Source organism: Mycetomoellerius zeteki, unplaced genomic scaffold (genome assembly GCF_001594055.1).
Source record: "Mycetomoellerius zeteki isolate Tzet28-1 unplaced genomic scaffold, Tzet1.0 scaffold332, whole genome shotgun sequence".
Lineage (NCBI taxonomy): Eukaryota > Metazoa > Arthropoda > Insecta > Hymenoptera > Formicidae > Mycetomoellerius > Mycetomoellerius zeteki.
Genome location: NW_017257319.1, coordinates 205,137 through 225,783, shown reverse-complemented (window position 1 = coordinate 225,783; position 20,647 = coordinate 205,137). Strand labels below are relative to the sequence as shown.

Here is a 20,647-nt window from a genome sequence, read left to right as displayed (position 1 = left end):
TGGCTGGCGCGAGATAGTTGTACGCGGGGGAGGGTGGGGCGGTTACACGATGGGTGGTGACGAAGGGGGAGGCAAAATGCTCCGTGGTTCTGCGACCCACTGACCCGCTCGATAACGCTTCCACCGGGGTCGCTGACCTTCCTCACGCGCGAAATTCGCGTTGGTACGACCCTCTTGGCGTTGCTGCGTTTCTCGGCTCGAATCAAAGATCATCCCGTCGTGCGAGGAGTTTCTCAATCGCGGGCGCGTCTCGGTGCATGCCGTGGTACCGATTGTCGTAGCCGATCGATGTACAATGACGGCGAACGGAAGTGCGCAAGCCGACGAAAACGGAGCTTGACCGATTGTCAATCTGGAATGCTGGAATTGCTTTTCGATTGGTCGATTCGGCGCTCGAGGATTTGGCGGAATTTATTGCGCCGTGTATACACGTTAAGCGGGGACGAGAAACCGCGATGATTGGAAAAAGCGCTGCTTGCCCAAGAACAAAATCGCCGGCTTTTGACGATGCAGCAACAAATGAATAAGAGTATTGCAACAAAATTCGTAAATGTGCAACGTATGTATTTCACTTGCAATATATTGATGTTAACCCTTCAATACCACACTATATCGTTTTGTTGTGAGTGCAACACACTGTGTTGTATGTCATACCCAACCTATACAATACGAATTAGATACTTGCAAGTTTTTTAACTGAATTTACACAATTCATCTAATCATCATAGTTTCGACTTTATCATTCATGAATTTTCAATGAATTTTATTTTATACATCTTATTCTGCATTAATTTTTAATCTGTTGGATGACTCTGATTGCTTATAATTTTTATAAAAATGAACAATATTGTAACAAATATTTTTTCAGTCAAAATGCCAGACATTAAGGAATAGTGGTATTAAACAAATATATGTATCTTTATTAGTAAAAAAAGTTATAAGTAATAAAGTAAACAGAAATTGTGAAAGATTATTTGTTGAAAAAAATAAGAAGCCGGATATGTCATACTAAGAGTGACATTGAAGGGTTAAGGCAATCGGTCGGATTACTGATCTTTATCGATGATTCAAGATCGAGATTTGAAGTATATTGCGAGTTATCTTGAGTTACATTCTGTTAGTTGGCAGGAGTCGATTTAGAAGAGTACATTTCCGCTTTCGATAGCGAATGTCTAATGTTATTTAGTGACTACATAAGTCAGACAACGGTTCATACTCTCAATCCTAGGCTCCACGATGTTACAATCTTTTTCATATAGATTCTCAAGGAAGAGAAAGTAGGGAACGATGACCGTGAGGCACGATAATTATATTAATCAGTAAAGATACCATTTAATTTCGTGGTTTAAAGGCGTACAAATGTAATAAGACCTGCAGCTTTCTCCTTCCGCTGTTAAATATAAGAATCATCATAAAGTTTCAGCTTTTAACATGTGTCCTCAGCTTTCACATTTATCTCATCTTTGCTACTTGATACTTTTGTTTCGCGGGTTATTACTTTGATTCTTTCATCTTTTATATGCGCATTAATAAAGGTGACGAGAGAGCGTAAAAGTGTTAAGCGAGAAATTAAGGATCGCGTGGTAACCCGGTTTGTGCAATTGAATCAGATGCAACAGTTCTGTTGTAGTATTTTTCTGCGTGCTTAATATCACGTTTCAAGGATTGCGACAAGCGAGACACTCACGCACAGCAGTATTGATTTCGAGACCCGTTGGCAGTGCTGCCACGATTCCGCGTCTCTGGAACTAAACTCTGAATGAGAGATATCTCATAAACGATGATGTGCCAAAATTTATCTTGGAATGGAAAGTGATTTCTTTCCCGTTCCGGTAAAGAGCCTTGCGCAGTATCGACAGTAATTTCTTCTTGATGATAATTTCTCTTAAGTGTCCCAAGTTCTTTTACAATGAATTTTTAACAATTCAACTCTTATACTCAAAGAAAACTGCGAAATATGTACTTGCAAGTTTTTTTATACAATAAAACTTTAAACAATTCACACATCTTCTCATCTTCTAAATAACTCTGAATTCATACCATCTGTGAATTTATACCATTTATAAATTTTCATGAATTTGTGAATTTTATTTTGTGCATCTTATTCTGCATTAATTAATTTTTAATCTAGCAGATGAATGACTATTGATCCAAATTTACATATTGCTGTATGAAAGAGCTCTCAAAATTGGTATTTCTCTTTAAAAGCGCATATTAATGCATCATTAAGCCGACAGGCTGCATCAGTTAATACATTCGATGATCTTTATTACAGAATCAATATGTTATTAACTTATCGCTCCTTGTAAATGAAACAAAAATGATCGCGTTTATTTGGCTAATTAAGTAATTTACAGCCCCTACAAAATATATGAAACTACGTTTGAAATATCCACACAGAGATATTTATATCCTGCGTTCTCTATGTCAGCTTCGTACTCTCAGATTTTATCAGAATTTTTTATAGATTATTATTAAGCAATTAATGACACCTTTCTAATTATATGATGGATCGATACATCTTGGCTAAATATATATAAGCTTGAATACACAAATATACTGGCTCTATTTATATAAGTCACTTGCTTGCTAAAACACTAAGCGAACGGGCTCGACGTCTACAAGTATCGGAGATCGTAAAACATGTAACCGCCTTGAAGTAAGTATCTCAAAGCTATTTTAAGTCGCCCGAAGGCTTCCAGAGACTCTTTAATGATAAGCAACGCACTTGAGATATCGGTGTTCCACATGGTGTGATGATTTTCGGGTTAAACGAATGATCCGGATGTTTATGTTTATCTCAAGTTGATAAAATGCAGAACGAATTTTGTCGTACATATATGTACATCAGATATTTTCGAAAGAAAATTATATTACAATAATATGTCCTTACAGAAATCTAATACTGGCCAATTTAATACTGAAAGATAGTAATCAATTATATTATTAAAGTTCTGAAAGTATTTAGTACTTAAAGAGCAACAGTGCTTTTAATATTTACTCAAAATAAATAATTAATTACTACCGTCCAGTATCATACTTCTGTAAGAATATCCTTTGATTATATCATAATATGTTCCTTCATATTATACCATCAATTAATTATGAAATTAAAAAATTCCCTTCCATCAAGTTAAATACTTAAACACATTTTGTGAAAATCTTAAATATTATTTCGTACAAAATAAAGATGTTAATATATATCTTACAGTCAAGGGCCTTACGAACTTGTATTTGTCAGAATGTACTTACTTCGCATTCTTTGGCAGCATGCCATTAGCTGGACCGGAATACGTAGGAGTGAGGCAGAGGGGTGGGTTATTCGAATTCTGTGGAACTAGAGGCTGCCTTGCATGCGCTGGCGATGTGTGCGAGCCATAGCCATCGGAATTCAGCTGAAATTACCATACAGTAAATTTAAACATTTCCAATAAAACTTTTATCATAATTATTACTTGTACTTTGAAATTATGTCATGAATACAATTATACTTTATCATTACAATCTAATTTTATTTTGTGAGTACGGAATGTCCAAAAATCAATATATTCTTTTTCATCATAGATTCTTTAGTCAGTTGAGTATTTACCAATATGGATATATTTAAATTGTCCCATATTTTTGTTAGAAGACTATTTCTGAATATTAACCAAAAAAGTTCTGATTAAACAGAGCTGCAACACTCAGTGCGGATTATGCATTGAGAGAAAAGCGTTTGGTATTGTAACTATAATTACATGGTAAAATAATTATAGTTAAGAGTTCCATTTTTATATACTACTATAATATTAGTAATAATAATTATATTTATAGTTTTACTAAAAAAAATATATAATAAAGTTGACACCGAAAGTGACTATAAATTATATTCATATTATGGTAATAGCCATCTTTTTCTCACAAGGGATTATATATATATATATATATATACATATAATTTATTATATCGTAAAGAGGCTCGTCTTCACCGATCGGCATACTTTTCTTCTTCTTTCTTATAAAAAAAAGAAATCAGTATGTCAGTCGACTTCAGTGGAGACTATACTTTAAATTTGATTACTCACCTTGACAACGGTACCAATCAAAGAATCAGGTGGCATTTCTGGAGGTTCAGGTATCACACCTGGATTCGTATGCGCCGGATAATCATTGTGTAGATTAGCCTCCTTAACAGGAGTACCTCCGTCGAGTCGTTCCATGTCCAGGCTATCAGTTGGTGTCGGCTGGGAGAGCAAACGCTCTTTCATCTCATGTAAGTATGGACACCGTTGCATCTCTTCAGACTCTTCTGTTTTGTCTCTTTGACGATCTGCGGAAGAATAAAATTACATCAGAAATATACGGGCGAAAAAATTATATTTATCAAATATTTAATATATTCAAATATAGAATAAGCCATCGCAAAACTTTACTCATATTTTACAATTGCTCAAATTTTATTTTAAAAGACAATTAAATTTTTATATTTTGCACATTTGTTTCGTTATGAAAGATAACTTTATTGATCATTTCATTTCTTCTCATAAATTTTAGAGAAAATATATTAAATTTCCAATTTTTATGACTAACCGTATATATAAGTCCTGAATGAAACTTACGAGAGACATGTTATTGATCGTAAAAAATTTAAATAAACATAATTTAATAAAAATATGCGCAGCACAATGCCAGCAATTTTATTTATACAAATAGGAATTGAATCTTGTTTTGCATACTCAACCTAAACAATACGAATGAGATATTTGGAAGTTTTTTTATATAAACTGAATTTACATAATTCTTCTTATCTCTGTAATTTCGACTTTACTATTCATAAATTTTCAGTAAATATTATTTTGTGCATCTTATTCTGCATTAATTTTTAATCTGTCGGATGACTTTGATTGATTATAATTTTTATAAAAATGAACATACTGTAATCAATTTTCCTTTAATCAAAACGACAAACAAAACATTAAGGAACAACGATATCAAAGAAATGCATCTTTATTAGTTAAAAAGTTATAAACAATAAAGTAAATAAAAGTTTTGAAAGACTATTTTAAAAAAAAAAGTCGTATGCCATATTGAGAGTGACATTAAAAGATCAAGACAATAAATTGGATTCGCTGGATTTGTTGGGTGTTTCTTTGATTTCATTGAAGCGTACGCGCGACCCTTTGAATCTTTAGCTTTCAACCATCGGAAATAAAACTTTCGTAAATCGTTATGATTTACGAAAGCTTTGAAAAATAAATTTTTATTTTCGAAACAGATAATCTATTTCGAAAGTGCTCAAATTTAAATTAAGTTTATTCTAAAGCTTAGTACAAATTTCATATAACAAAAGCTCATGTGTATTATCGTTATCTTTGTTTATATGTTATTAATCGCTTTGGACTTTGATGTAATTTTATCTGGATAGTGATATAATCGAATGAAACATGAAACACTTGTGCATGTATGTTGCGATGATCGTTATAGATCAGATAAATAACTTTTTTAAGAGAGCTGTATGACATTTGTTCTTTATTCAAGAAATTTAACATTTATTTATTTCTGTAACGTTGTTATTATTATCGTGATATATTATGTTAGTATTATCGTGACATTCTTTCTTCATTAACATATACCCCACATTTACAAATGTAAAATACTACGTCATTTAAATCCACGCTTGAAAGATTTAAGCCTACGCATTTTATCTTATTGATTTATTTCACCGAATCGTTTCACTAAACTTACTTAAAGCCATGGTACCCATGATGCACACTTTAATATGTGTGGTTATTACTGTAAGAGAAAAGGTTTTTGAAGGAGAATTTGCTTTCTCGCGCAAGAACTCAATGAAAAAGAGTGTGTGCCGAGCAGAAGCCAACAACGACAGTGCAAACGCGATCGGATCGGTACTGTCTCAGAAGGAAGCTCCAGCCGTTAACTCGCTTCTTAGCTCTCTCTCCATGGTAGAGTTCGCCAAACATGGAGCTGCGATTGGCGCGCTAGAGTGTTCGCCTGGTCACGTGCATACATCTTTCCACGTGGATGCTCTCCGAAGAACTGGATGAGCGAGATAGAAAACGAACAGGCACCTCGAAGAGATATTTTTGCAGACTTACAATACTTATGTAATAGACTGCGTCTATTTATATGCGACAGCTGAAGACAATATTTAGAAGAATGTCATAAGTCTATGTACGTGACAGAGAGCATATAAACAATGGTGAACAGACCATACATACCTCTGTCCTTCTAAATGTTATCTTCAGTTGTCGAATATAAAAATGAACGATCTCTATTACATAAATTCATGAATTGAAGAGCCGTGACGTCTAACACGATCCTATTAGATTTTAAATTTTACAAAAATGATTCATTCGCCATTTGAATTTGAACTTGCGAATCCGAGCTCAACGCACTGCGCACATTCGTATAAATTTACAATTTATATCTCAGGTATACCTTAGAACATATTGGAAGTGCCAGTCAAACTGAATACCATAGCAAAAGCGTCCCCAACATCTGACCTTGTTTGTTTGAAATCTGTCTGTGCGCTTGCGCTAGATAATAATCGCATATATTTGCTTTATATATTTTAACTTTATACGATACATATCTTTATAATATTAGAATTTCAAAATTGTCAAAGACTTGTATAGACGTACATCACACTAAACAAACAAACAAGAACAAATACAGAGTTTCCCAAAAACATGGACGAAGATAGAAAAATGGTGAAACACTTTTCAAAAAAAAAAAAGTTACCTTATGGATGCTGAGCAACCATCATCCCCAAGTGCATAAAAGCGAGAGGAGTGATGAAAATTTAAATAGCACTAGAGAGCAAGTGAGAATTTATTTACCTTTTGACGATGAAAACACTGATAATTTTAAATCGCTACGAATGAGTCCATTTAAAACGACGATCATAAAAAGTGCAAAATTTCATGTAATGGCATTACTCAGAATCATTACGCCTGTTGTCCTCTCACATCTGGGGGTGATGATTGACCAGGACTTATGCCAAAAGGTAGTTTTTTTAAATATCAGAATTTATCGTTTTTCGATATCTTCGTTTTTACAAAAATTATTACGGGCTTTCCAAACTTTTGAGAAACCCTGTATGTTGGAGACAGCGCTGACACATAAAAGCGTTACTGGTTAAATTTTTTATCCACGTAATTTTTTCATGTATAGTCATTGATCTATTTTAATTTTTATTGATTTATCAAGTTTAATATTTATTCAATTTTTATAAAATTATTATTTATGCAAAATCGCATCAATCTCAATATTGACCCACTTTGAATTAATTTATTTAAATTGGACAAGTTTGTACATTTATAGAAACATGAAGGAAATGCGTCGCTTTGTTGCGGTACAGCACTGGAAGGGCGGTGGGTGTTTGGGAACGGTTACTGACCTATCGCCTCTCACGTTACAGTCTATCTTTGTGAGAACAAGGTAACCACGTAAAATAGTGCGGTAGTAATAGGGAGACGTGATATCTTATGATGCGTATCATACGGGAGGAAATTTTAATTTTATCAATTATCTAATAAAAAATTACATACATTAATTGTATTTTTATTTATTTATTTAGAAAATAATCTTAATATTTCCAAAATTATTTTTTATATTCGCCGAATTTGCATAATTATAGTATCTATGTTCGTAATGTCCATTTCAAAATTTTACCTCATGTTGCATTTGAATAATCGCATCACCAGACGTTGGTAATTAATATCCATCAGCTACAAGCCGGACTTTACGTTATGTCTAGCCCAAGTGACAGCGTGTAATTGACGATACGTACGAAACAAGTCCAAGGATCGAGAATTCGATAACTGTGATCTAACTGAACGCACATTCAGGTGACGTTGCGACATCACGATGTCTACTGCAAGCTTATTCCGTCGTGCAAGCTCTTTTCTCCCTCTCTTACTATTTTTACTCATCGTCGACTGTACACATATACACATACACACACACATATACACGGGCACACACACACACACACACACACACACACTCACACACACACACACACACACACACACACACACACACACACACACACACACACACACACACACACATATTTAGAAATCTGCACTTCGTCGAGAACGACAGTTTTAATTACGAATATCCATTCGCGACTCAATCTTGTCTTCATTTTTCTTCGTTCCTTTCTCTCTCCAAAGCACGAATTTCTTTTCTCTTTTCGCATGTACACATGTGCACATCGACAAGCGCGAAATTATTTCTGCCGTCCATTCGCATCTGCTTTGCCACAACGAGATTTCTAGACGACGTTCACGTGAGAGGACTGATTTTAAAGATCCAGCACTGACAGTGAGCGATGCGGTTGAACGATCAATCACAGAAACACGCGGGATAATGGATTCGAGAATACCTCAAGGGCAATTCTCAGATCGTTGTTAAAACTTATGGTCCAGCATGGATGGTGCAATAATTTCGAGGCGACTACGTATTCAAGAAAAAAATTTGTTCAATTGCTAAAATCGTTATTAAATCGTCAATTAAAATTATAAATTTCATTTTTTGTACATAATTGATATAAATTTTAAATATATTTAGATAACAAATAACAAATTTAAAAAAATGATCGCGTTTAACAGAAAGTTTATTTTGCAACTCTGTTTCCTTCATGCTGATTGGATTATACTTTTAGATCTAGAAGAATAATCTCAGCGAAGAAAACTTCCAACAGTTATAAAATATATATTCTGCTCACGCCGATGTTTTTAGCGATACACGTTTTTTTCCAAACGCATCCGCCTTTTGATTTCCGCCGACGAATTTTATCATTGGGTGCAGTTCGCTCACTGTGATTTAATAGGATTATTCTATTTGAATTGAATTTTTTGACGTCGCGTCACACGCAGTTATAATTGACTGAAATCAGGCTAGGGTAAAAGCCTTCCTATTGACATAGTGCGGAAGAAGGCTTTTCAATCAATCGTTCAAAGAGACACGCGAAATTGAAGAATGTCCTTTCGGAATTTTTTTAACTCCAACATTTCTTTCTAAAGAATTTGCATCATATATACAATATATTTAATGTACTTAGAAACATAAAATTTCATTATGTGCATATAAAAAAATGAAGCATAGCAATGCAATATTACAATGTTGTGCTATAAAAATTCGCATAACTCCAGACAATAATTTCGCTTTATTTCCGCATCCACGTTCGATAAAATCGAAACATGTAGAAGTTTCCTGCAGGAGGCTGAATCTAAGGAGAGCGACCTATTTCATACAAAGGAAGTACCGAAGAATATCGGAGTTCGGAAATAAGGTTCCGAACTTGAAAGCTTCTGATATCAAGACGTCGAGCGTTCGAACTGATACGTAGCGTCTTTGAGCTTTGTAACGAAGTAATAAGTTTAAAAGTTAATAAGTCTAAGTTTCTGCCGGCTGATTACTTTATCCCTGTGCCTTCTGGCGCAAGGACGTTAATAAATTGCAAATCACTTTAAGGTCCTTTCGCCTCGCCAAGGATTAAACAAAATCACTCAGTAGTCACAGCTAACTTTTAGCTACTCGTATAAGATGCACTTGATTCAAAACTAAAAGTCGATATTTTACGAATGTAAGCGTGCACAAATCACTTTAGAAGATCCACCACATGTCGGAGAAACTCAACGAATAAAGTTCACGAGAACAATGTATGGTAAGTACGAATACTATGAAGCTTCGGAAACAAAAAATTAAAGTCGATCGATATTAATACTTGGACTTGCAGATCTTTCTACTATTAAATATAAAAATATCGAACGTCACGTATATTAACTTTTATAAATCGAATTACTTCTAACATCAAAATCAACATACGTGATGGAAATGTATTAAATTAATTATAATAAGTAATGAAGCATATTGACAAGCCTGACGTATGTTCCAGCTTTCAGACAGCCAAATATAATTCACTGAATTATTAGTACATTTCGATTGATGAAAATAGCTTCAAGTCACGGTCGCTATTTATTATTAATTAGCCATTATTGCATCTTTATCCAATACTTCTTATAGAAGAAATTTCTCTCAACATAACTTTTACATTATTTAGTTCTCTGAAAGTAACGGTAGGTCTCCCACTCAATGATATTCTTTATGTTACACATCTGTTTTGAATTATTAAAATGAAATTAGTATTCACTCACGCACATTTTTTTATACGAGTTGTCATTTTCGTTCCTTAAAATTAATAAAATCAGTGTGCCTTTTGTGTGTGTCAACATAAATTAAATAGATCTCATAGATTCAGCGTTAGTAACTGTGTTACAGATTTGGACGTCAGAGGGTCAAAGATCAACAATCATTAATTGAATAATGATGAGAGTGACAAAAGGCGATGGTCATTAATGTTATCGTTGAGCAGTGTTGTGACAGCTATTCATCTCACTATCATAATTACTCCAGATAGGTTTAACCACAAATTGGCTCACTATATCAGCAAAATTCCACTGGCGCATTCGGACGATGTCAACGCGCGTGGCCGGAAGTCAACGAGCTTACATGCGGGGTAGCTCACGATGGCGAAGATACTCGCGGTGGCCAGTGCGATTCTCGCGGGGTGAGAGACAATCGAATCGCACACATGTACAAAGGTCGCGGGGGCGAGGTTATTGCTTTCGCCGGGGTGAACCGCGCGCGCGATCGAGCGGGCGTCACAACAAACGGAAGCCGGAAGTGGCCGCGAATCGATTCGCAGTCCCCGCTCGGTCGTGGACCTCGAAAAAGCCGGTAGCTCGCCGAGGCGCTACCGCGGCACAGCACGGCACCCGACACGAAACACGGCCAGACTGCGTGGCGACCACCTGTGAGCTTCGTATCGGCGCCGGCGTCGCGACGCCCACGTAGGTACTATCCATCGACCGATCCCGCTATATGCCGCTTCCCCTGTGAGAGTCCACGTTCCCACCGTCGAGTTGGTCAATGACGGCTCGTTCTTTGATACCGTCGGTAATTTCCCAATTTGCTAGGGATGTTACCCACCCTAATATGATTGGCTTAGTGTAAAATTCTTTTTCGTTTTTTCATTTTTTTATTCCGTTTCAGACAGAGTCGCTTCGATTCCCGACACACAGATATGATTATTTTTAATCATATCCAAAATGTGAAATGTTATTTTGTGCAATATTCTGTGTATGCCATTTAAAATTTTGCATATACATGTTATGTCGAAGAAGATCAACTGGAATAAAATAAAGATATTCTCTTTTATGCACGAAGATACATACGGACAGACAAAGCATTTCCGCGCAGCGTGATTCTATAAAGACTGACATTATCTCGACTACAGTTGCGCTACATAATAATTGCTGTAGTTAAGGTAATTATAACATAATTTTCCGCCGTTGCTATTTATGGAAATATTTGCATCGGACTTGCTTTCAATTTAAAGTTTATTTTATGATATTTTTTAAACGCAATTCTTTAGAAATTTATTTAAAAACAAAACTAAAAAAACTAAAATTAAAACTAAATTGAAAACTAAGTTAATTTATTATTTTCAAAAATCGATAAAAAACTAAATAAAGATAAAAAAAGTCTTCTTATCGGACTTTTTTATCTTTATTTAGTTTTATCGATTTTTGAAAATAATAAATTAACTTAGTTTTCAATTTTATTTTTAATTTTAGTTTTTTTAGTTTTGTTTTTAAATAAATTTCTAAAGAATTTAACAAATAAATGATAGTATTATGAAACTAAAGAATTATTTTACATCCTATTATGTAGAATATATGTATAGTAACATTAATATTAGATCTAAAATAATATATGCCTTTTGGTAGGTCGCGAAACTTTAGTAGACTTATTGCTAAAGAAATTATAATTAAAAAAAAAATAGAGGAAAAATTCCTCATGAAAATTTATTTAATATTATCTTACCTCCATTGTGAACCACAAATTTTATCTCACAATTAAGGAAAGATCTGTCAAAAATCTACAACGCATTCACAACATACTAAAATGTAATTAACCGAAACACAACTCAATTGCAATTACGAATTTGTGTACAATAATATAAAATAATGTACGTAAAAATATAAACTAAGTAAAATATTTTTTCACTACAACATTAAATACTCCAATTAAATTCGTAGCTGATAATTTGCTCTCTACTGCAATTTAAGTAAATTTAAGTAATCTTTTTTAATCAAACGTCACACTCACAAGATTTTTTTATTATATCTAATACTATCTTGAACACAGACATTTATTTATAACGGTTAAGCAGAGCTACGTCGAGGCACTCACGTCGCGTTTCACGTCTCCCGCGCGAATAATCGTGATTCTATGATGGTCGCGCGATATCCCGTCGGGATCCTTTCTCTTTCCGAATCACGAGTCGCCAGTGGATACTCTTGGAGATCGAGGCGAGTAACTTAATAATATATGCAAAAGCGTCCTGAGCTTATTTCTGTTTTCGGTATTAAAGCCATTATTGACATTAATTCGTGCATAAAAGTGCGAATTAGTTTTTCGAATATCTTTTACACTATCAATTTCAACTATGATTTTATGTTTTTATTTACAATTTTTTCTTAGGATTTTAACAAAGTAAAAATCTTTTCATCAGGATATTTGTCTTGTCCATCAGATTCCTTTGAAGTCTAACACACCTGTCTAGCATATCAAAAACGAAGATAGATTACTGCAGACACTACAGGGCGGTAAAGTACATACAAAGACCTTTCCTACACATACTCTAGCTGCCACCCATTGCAACTTCAAAGAAGTCGAACTACTAATAGACGTGTTCTTATTTTTCATTTATTGTGATTTCTCTCGTTTTCCAACAGCAACCCCGTTTTAGATACACACAAAAAAAAATACATATTTCTTCGATGGTAAGACTATTGTTTGACAAATTCTCGATCGAATTACGTTACGCATATGTATTCTCTACCGCGCGTCAGAAATTGACATTTAATCATTTTAAGGAATTATTTTATCGATGGTATAACATAGCTCAAATAAAGATTAAAGTAGAGATGGGTGAATTTATACTTGACAAGGCTCTGAATACGTTTTCCTCTTTTTTCAGTCATAAAACCACAGTTCAATGTTACGTCCTGGTGAACGTAGTCCACGCATGCACCATGTGCGCGTGTATAGCGTTGAGACCCAAACGATCCTCTCGTTTTTCCTCACTGGTCCTTGACTCGATTTTTGGATCGTTACAATATAAATACAGGCTGGTCGATAAGTTCAAGGTTCGCGGCACGGTCGAACCAAAGCCTCCGTGCATTTATCAGCTCGTTAACCGCTCCCCTTTCACATATAGTTTGAAACGCGCCGCGCACATTTTTCTCGTTTACGCAAGATTAATTGGCGCAGTCAAGCGCAAGAGCCATTTTTCAAAACGTACGCCATGATGAAAAATTCATAATTTAGACGAGAAATTAGGCGGGGCAAACGCAATAAATTTTAACGGTAGCATTTAATGGTGTCCAAAATTATGACCAAAATATATTAGTTAATTATACAATATATTAATTATTTAATATCCTGAAATAATTTATGACTTTTTATATGTATATGTTGTGCGTTTTATCCATGTTTGTATTTCATATATTTCTTTGAACTTTATTCTTGTGACTCTACATATATCACTTCATATGTTTGCGATGAGTTTTCTGAAACCCCTAGGCTATATATCGTGAATGCATTCCATCTCGTAAGAAACTATTTCATGCGTTTGCTACACACGCAACCAATTTAAAAATCGATATAGCTGGCGTGGAATTGTTTTGCTAGAAAGTCATTGACCGAGAAACCGGCGTAGAAAGTAGCATTATTTTATTCTGTGATTGACAGTGAACATTTATAAAAGCATGTAACAGTTGCAAATGCGCAACGTAAATATCAATTCATCGTTAAAATTTTAGATTACAATGTCGACATATAATTTGATTCATGTTAGTGTTTTTTGGTTAATGTTTTTCTGCCGTTCGCATTGAATTGCGCAATGATTGGAATTGTACATTATATTAAAGATTTAGAAGCATTTGTTATTGTTTTTTCAATATCCAACGCACGCGAGGAATTTTATATCGACGAGTTCAAACTATTCAACCATATTCACCAAGCTTCTTGTAACATTTCTTATAACACTCAATCAATATTCCGATGTAGCAATTTTATAATTTCTATCGCGCATTTAGCATGAAACTCCAATTTCATACGTAACATACTATTATATATTTTACTCGCGACATTTAAGATTGATTATGATCTTAATTAAACTCTGCTATTATCTGCAGCAGCTTGTGAAAAAATTAGCAAACACAAATAAGTGAAATAGGCCATATTTGGTTAAAAGAAATCGTGATGCTTCATGTAAAATATCATTAACCCTGCTGATCTGTTATTTCTGATCTATTTGATCCAAAACATAATTAATTTTCTTATTAAGATTTTATATAAAATTTGTCTCTGGTATTTGATGATTTCTTCTGTTAACGTAAGATGTTTCTTCTGTGAAGATTTTTATATTTTTTTATATTTTTAGAACTTTAAATATTTTGATCCAAATGTTGTGATCGTATAATAAATTTGAACTAACCAGCAGAGTTAAGCATCAAGATTCGCTTTGATCGCTATGAAGACCACTTCACTTGTTTGCGTTGATCATGTTTCGATTGATTTTTCACTTGTATTGTTCAAATTAGCAAAGCTTTTCGGAAATCGACATGCACGTGACACAAGCGTTCACCGATTGTCGCGCGCGCAACACGTAATTTCAGTACAAGACGTCTGACACAAAAATCCAAGAGAGATCACTGTAAAACACCCGTGGAAATTCCACATGGCAAATATACTCACGCGTTCATTAAATGAGGATGAAGCTCTATGCCATGGACAAGTCCCTGACCTTCCGGTGTCGTCCTAAAGGTAGAACGACTCCTCGTGAGGAAAGCAATCTCTCGGAAGTACTTTGGATTCCTTGCTGTTGGACGTCGATTTGCAAGAGATTGCAAGAGATGCGAAACCTCACTGAACGAGATAAGGTGAAGTCGATCGTGCTACTTCGAAGCAACGTGCTGGTCGGCACTAGGCGGATGTAAACAAGGAGATCCCGAGCTTGCGCCCTGCCCGGAAGCTGCTACCGCTCTTTCTGTCCTTTCCGGTGGACGACTTCTTCGTCTTTACACCCTCTCTGCCTCTCTACGTCTTCCTTTTCTCGTGTTGCGCTCTCGTATTGCGTGGCTCTGGTGTCCGTTCGCGTATGCGTGCACGATTCCCGGTGAGTTTGTGCCGGCCGGCTGATCCGTCTCACTCTCAGTACGTCTGCGACGCTGCGCGGCCGCCCATGGTGGTGTAATGGCGACGCTCAGTTGGTTATGGGGGTCGCCGCGCGCGCGAAGCCACCCCCATGCTATGTGGAAAGGCGATCAATACCCAACTCCCGCGATTCCCGCTTTTCCACCCCGTGGACGTTCCTCTGTCCCCCTTCGACAGTGTACTGTTGCGCCTATATTGATGTCGGTGGCAAGCTTGGCGCTCGTAGGGGTAATAGCGATGACGATGGTCGTCGTTGCGTCAAAACTGCCTCGTGTGTAGGGAGGACAGAGGTTTCAGGGTTATTACAGGTGGAATGGTAGGGTTAACGCGAGCGCGCCGAGGAGATAAACTGCGCACGGTTCTTTGTTCTCTTTTTTTGTGATCGTGAAGCTTCATGCTTGTAAAAAGCACGAAACGGGCTAGGTATATAATTGACCAAAAATTGTTATAGATTTTAAAATTAAAGTTTTATTACATTCTTCATCATACTGAAATTAATAAAAATAATAAACCCAAGCAGAACGAAAAAGTCATGATGACATCAAAATGGCTCCAAAATGATTATTAAAAATCACATTTTGATGTCATTTTGACGTTATTGTAACCTGTTCTCTTGGAAAGTTTATTCACATGAATAACATATGTAATAATAAAGAAGATATTGTTATAAGATATAATTAACAATAAAACACCTTTTACGTTATCCCGTTGAGTAACCGAAGCCAATTTAGAAGCAGTCTGGCGAGTCTATTGATTTTATACATTACGACTTAAACGGCTCCATGTTACGATGGATACGGGGCTGTATCGCGGGGTTTGACTAAAATGCACCCTCTTCCGAGTGCCCGGAACCCGACAACACGGCGAGGGGTGGATTTAGCTCGTAATTACGGGTACTTCCCCCATGGACGATCATCCTCTGCACTGTCTGGATGGAAACGAGATTGCGATGCTTTACAATGCATAATAACGGATACTGTTATTTCTTTGCCTTTGATTCTCAGTTTTCACGAAACATCAATATTCGCGTGCTGCTTATTTGCTTTTAATTTGCGGCTGCTCCGTCGAGAGGATCTCGATGATGTTCTATAACGAGGTTAATTTGCAAGCGAAAGTAGGGTAAACTTTTTACGCAGTATATCTACCACATAAAATCCACTGACAGGCTATTTTTAATGTTATGAAGCATTATAATTAAAGTCTAGCGTTCATGATCGTCGTAATCTCGTTCTATTGTGGTTATTCCCTATTAAAGTGAAAAAGACATTAATCATTAAGCTGCGACACATGGAGAATATTATCGAATTATTGATGAAGAATATAGAAATATAGTACAATTGCGCGATATATCTCTTCAATTTATCACTTTCTTAATTATTAATTATCACAAATGATGTTATCGGTTAGCAGCAGGAAATTTTCATCATCTATTTCTATTGTTGCGATTTCTTTCCACTACAAATTGGTTCAATAATAATGTATGCAACAAGTGCCGACGTGCACTTGTACAAGATATTTACTGTTGATATTTATAGTCGGTCTTTACATTTACTATCTTGAGTACAGCCTAAGATTAAATTAAATAAAAATAAAAATAATTTGTGATTCCAAGAATAAATAAAATATAAATAAAATGCCTGTATGAGTCTCCGCGATTGTTGGTGCTTAAATAATGTATTTATAAGGCAATAAGATATAATTCATAAACACACACACACACACACACACACACACAATTGAACTGTATTTACCAACGAAATTAACTACAATACTTAAGTTTGTATATATTGTACGTACAGTTAACTTCGTTGTATAATTTTTTATTGTTTACGAATTATATTTTATTACCTTATAAATATATTATTTACGCACCAACAATCGCGGAGACACTCAGGCATTTTATATTTGATTTACAGTCTCACAGAGTCCTACGCCTTAAGACATTACTTAAAACAGTCTTGAAATAACAATGAATTATGAATACTATCCTAAAAACATGCAATAACGCATAAAAATACATTTAAAACAATATTTATAATTATACATATATTATTGGCGCATTTAGACAACTTCGATCTTCACGCTCCCGCGTAAAGAACGGTCGCTTTTCTATCTTGTGTTCTTTCTGAACAGAAGGCGATCAGCAGGTCGCGAACGAGACGCCTTCGGAAATCTAGAACCGGGAACACACCCACGCGAGACAGCAGCAACCTGCAACTGGCAAACATTAGGCATTAAATCGAGCGCATACTTAAGGGTCATATCGTTCGCACGCTCTCTTATGCAACGATCCTCTCACGCGCCACGATAAAAACGCATCCCTCGTTCGTTGTACATGTCCACACGTATGTACATCCTACTCTCGCAGATTCGACTTCATGCTGTCTTTCCGCAGCTCTTTTAAATTCTTCACAAAAAGATCGTCAACAAAGATCTCGATTGACACGCTATCAAAAATAGTACTCTTTCATCGTGTATTTTTAACTCCTGAAAAATTATACAAGTATCTATACAATTGCACAAAGTATTTAAGTAATACAATTAATTGTATATAATTATACAAAAATTACATATGACGCGCTTCCATTTCCTAGTTCTCAAAAATTACACAAATAATTGTATAATTATATAAAACAGTGATGCATAACTTGCGGTTCATCTGTGAATTTTTTGTGATCTAAATATCTTATTTCTAAAAATGATCCTCTAAAAATAATTCTTAAGAAAGGTTGTGCATTACAGTATTTTGATTGTAAATAATTATACGAAGTATAATTATTTGTAAATTAATGTTACTATACAAAGTGCTCGTATAATTAATTAATTTCTTATTATCAATATATTATTGACATAAGATAGACGCAATCTAAAATTGAAGCAATATTGAGTCCTTGAGTCAACAGTAAAAGTAAGGAATTACTACTAATTTAGTATAATCTCGAAGTCGACGGAGCAATGAGAATTTAAAGATCTTTAATGAAGCTAATAATTCAGTACATATTTAGAATTTTTTTAGTGATATTAGTATAATTAAAAGTTAATGAAACAAACAATCGACATTAAGTAATTTTCGTATTCGTACGAATTATGTGAAGCATTTTAGTCGAGTTTACTTAAAATGGAGTAATTAAGAGCAAATATTCAATTTATCAATTTAGCTAATTACGTCTCAAGAGTATGCAGGAAAACATTTTTATTAACGACACATTTCTATTAACGATGCATCCAACATGCAGTTATAATTATCAACAACATATCCAATATGTAATTAATTATTCTTCCTCGCGTGTACATTTTCAAATATTAAAATATAAAATTAATTTAGTAACTCAATAATTATTCATCATGCATGCGGCGAAAGATATTAGTAGTATATACAAAATGCGCTTCAGACAGTGTGTCATTATTAATACTACAATTAATACTAACACTAGCAGAACTTATGTTCTTGCGGATATATGTAAAAACATTAAATAGTATTAAAAATAAATACTTACAAGTGATATGAAAATGTAATTATAATTAATTACAATAAAATTACAATCACGCTATATTCAATCGCGATTTAGTTATCAGGAGATTTATCGAGTAAATTAATATGTTCTTGAAGGTCCAATTCGCACGAGATGGATTGGCGCCGCGAAGAGAAAGTTGCGACGCGATTCAACTTCATTTCCATTAGATTCAGATTGAGGGTCGGTCACCGGATGACCTTGGACCCGAGAAAGGTTTGCCTCAACATTGAGGGATCACGAACGTGCTCGCGGAATCGACTCCGGAATTGCGGGTATTTAGGTCAACTCAGCTATGATTCTCTGCTATTTGAATTATTTCTTGTCGTTGTTGCATTATTAATGGCTGCCTATCGCAGTACGAAGCAAGCTATTACATAGAAAGTTCGATTTTAGGTAAACTCAAATTGCCTATATTTAAAGTCTTGTTTTATTCTTGTCATGGAGCAAACGTAATAGAAATGCGGTTTGTCAGTTTGACATTATCTGTACTTTCTATAATAATTTAACGAAGATTAATATTGCGATTTCCTCGGAAAAAATAATCGTGAATGGTGATAAATAAAAAGGAATGTTTCGTTATTGCGGACGAGTGTATTGCAATTCGTAAGGTACAAATAGTACAAAGGGTATAAGAGTACAAACATTGCGTAGGAACTAGATTATGCGGACATAGAAAAAAAGTACAGTTCAGAGACGTGATATAGCAACTCCCTCGCGTTCTGCTCTCTCCTCTTATATCACTCGCAAATGTGAATTGCGTCCTTCGTGATTTCGCCCTGATTTTATCTTTTTATGGAGAGGATTCATGCCGAGATCGTAAACGCGTTAACAATGTGCACGAGAAAAGTCTATGCGAAAAGGATGAATCTACTGCAAAAGGCTTTCTCTTGCAACATTTGAAGTAAAATGTATAGCGGGAGATCATTCATTATATAAATAATTAGGCTGCTAACGATTTAATCTAAATCATTATTTATTATTTACTTTTGGAGCCTTGTTGTTTAGGCATTATCTAATATTATTTACTTTTCAAGCCTATTTGCATTTTTCATATCGCTTCTTGTGCGAATTCTGACTGCTCTATGTAGGACGAAGATGTAGGTGAGAGAGAAGAAGCGAAGGAAAGAATGGACATGGGATCTCGGCATGAGTCCTCGGGATTCTCAATAAACGTAACATGTCGCGCGTAAATCCTATGTCAGATTATAATAAATATTATATAATAGAACAACGTAATAATAAATATATATTTATATCTTGTATATATAAATATGTGTATATGTGTGTATATATGTATATATTTATATTATATATATGTATATATACATATACATATATACATAAATACGTTATAGGAAGAAACATGTCGACACAACTAACGCTAAACACCGAGAGAATTCGCTTTTTTTATTGTATATTCTCCACCATTTATTTACAGCCGTCTTAAAGAAACTATATCTTACAAAAGATCGACTGCACCGACCGGATAACTAGAATTCGCAACGGCGATAATCGATATCAAAGCTTCTAGCACGAAACACGTATTACTCATAAACGCCTACATTTCCATTAAATCTCGACTTCTTTCTCTCCGTCTTTGCTCTTGTTTCATATACAGGCACGCATTCGCAAAAAAAAAACACACACGCATGCATGCACGCATACACGCATATATTCATGCGTGACCACATACGTCAATTTATTCGCTCATTTTCACTTCTGTGATCTCATTCTCACATCTGTCAGTTGAGCATGAAAGAAACTCGAGTAGGTCGCTTCTAGTTTCGAATTTGCGTGTCGATCGCGATCGATCTTGATCCCCTTTATCTCTTATC

The 20,647-nt window shown here is 35.0% G+C and overlaps 1 protein-coding gene across 1 annotated transcript in view; it reads right to left on the bottom strand.

Annotated features, from left to right (window-relative positions):
• LOC108725275 (uncharacterized) overlaps positions 1–5,744 on the bottom strand; it is a 21,637-nt gene extending 15,893 nt beyond the window's left edge. The window contains 3 exon segments of the mRNA XM_018452197.1: positions 3,253–3,395; positions 4,065–4,309; positions 5,725–5,744. Coding sequence (XP_018307699.1) covers positions 3,253–3,395; positions 4,065–4,309; positions 5,725–5,743 — 407 coding nt within the window. The 5' untranslated portion in view covers position 5,744.
• Positions 5,745–20,647: the final 14,903 nt, after the last annotated feature.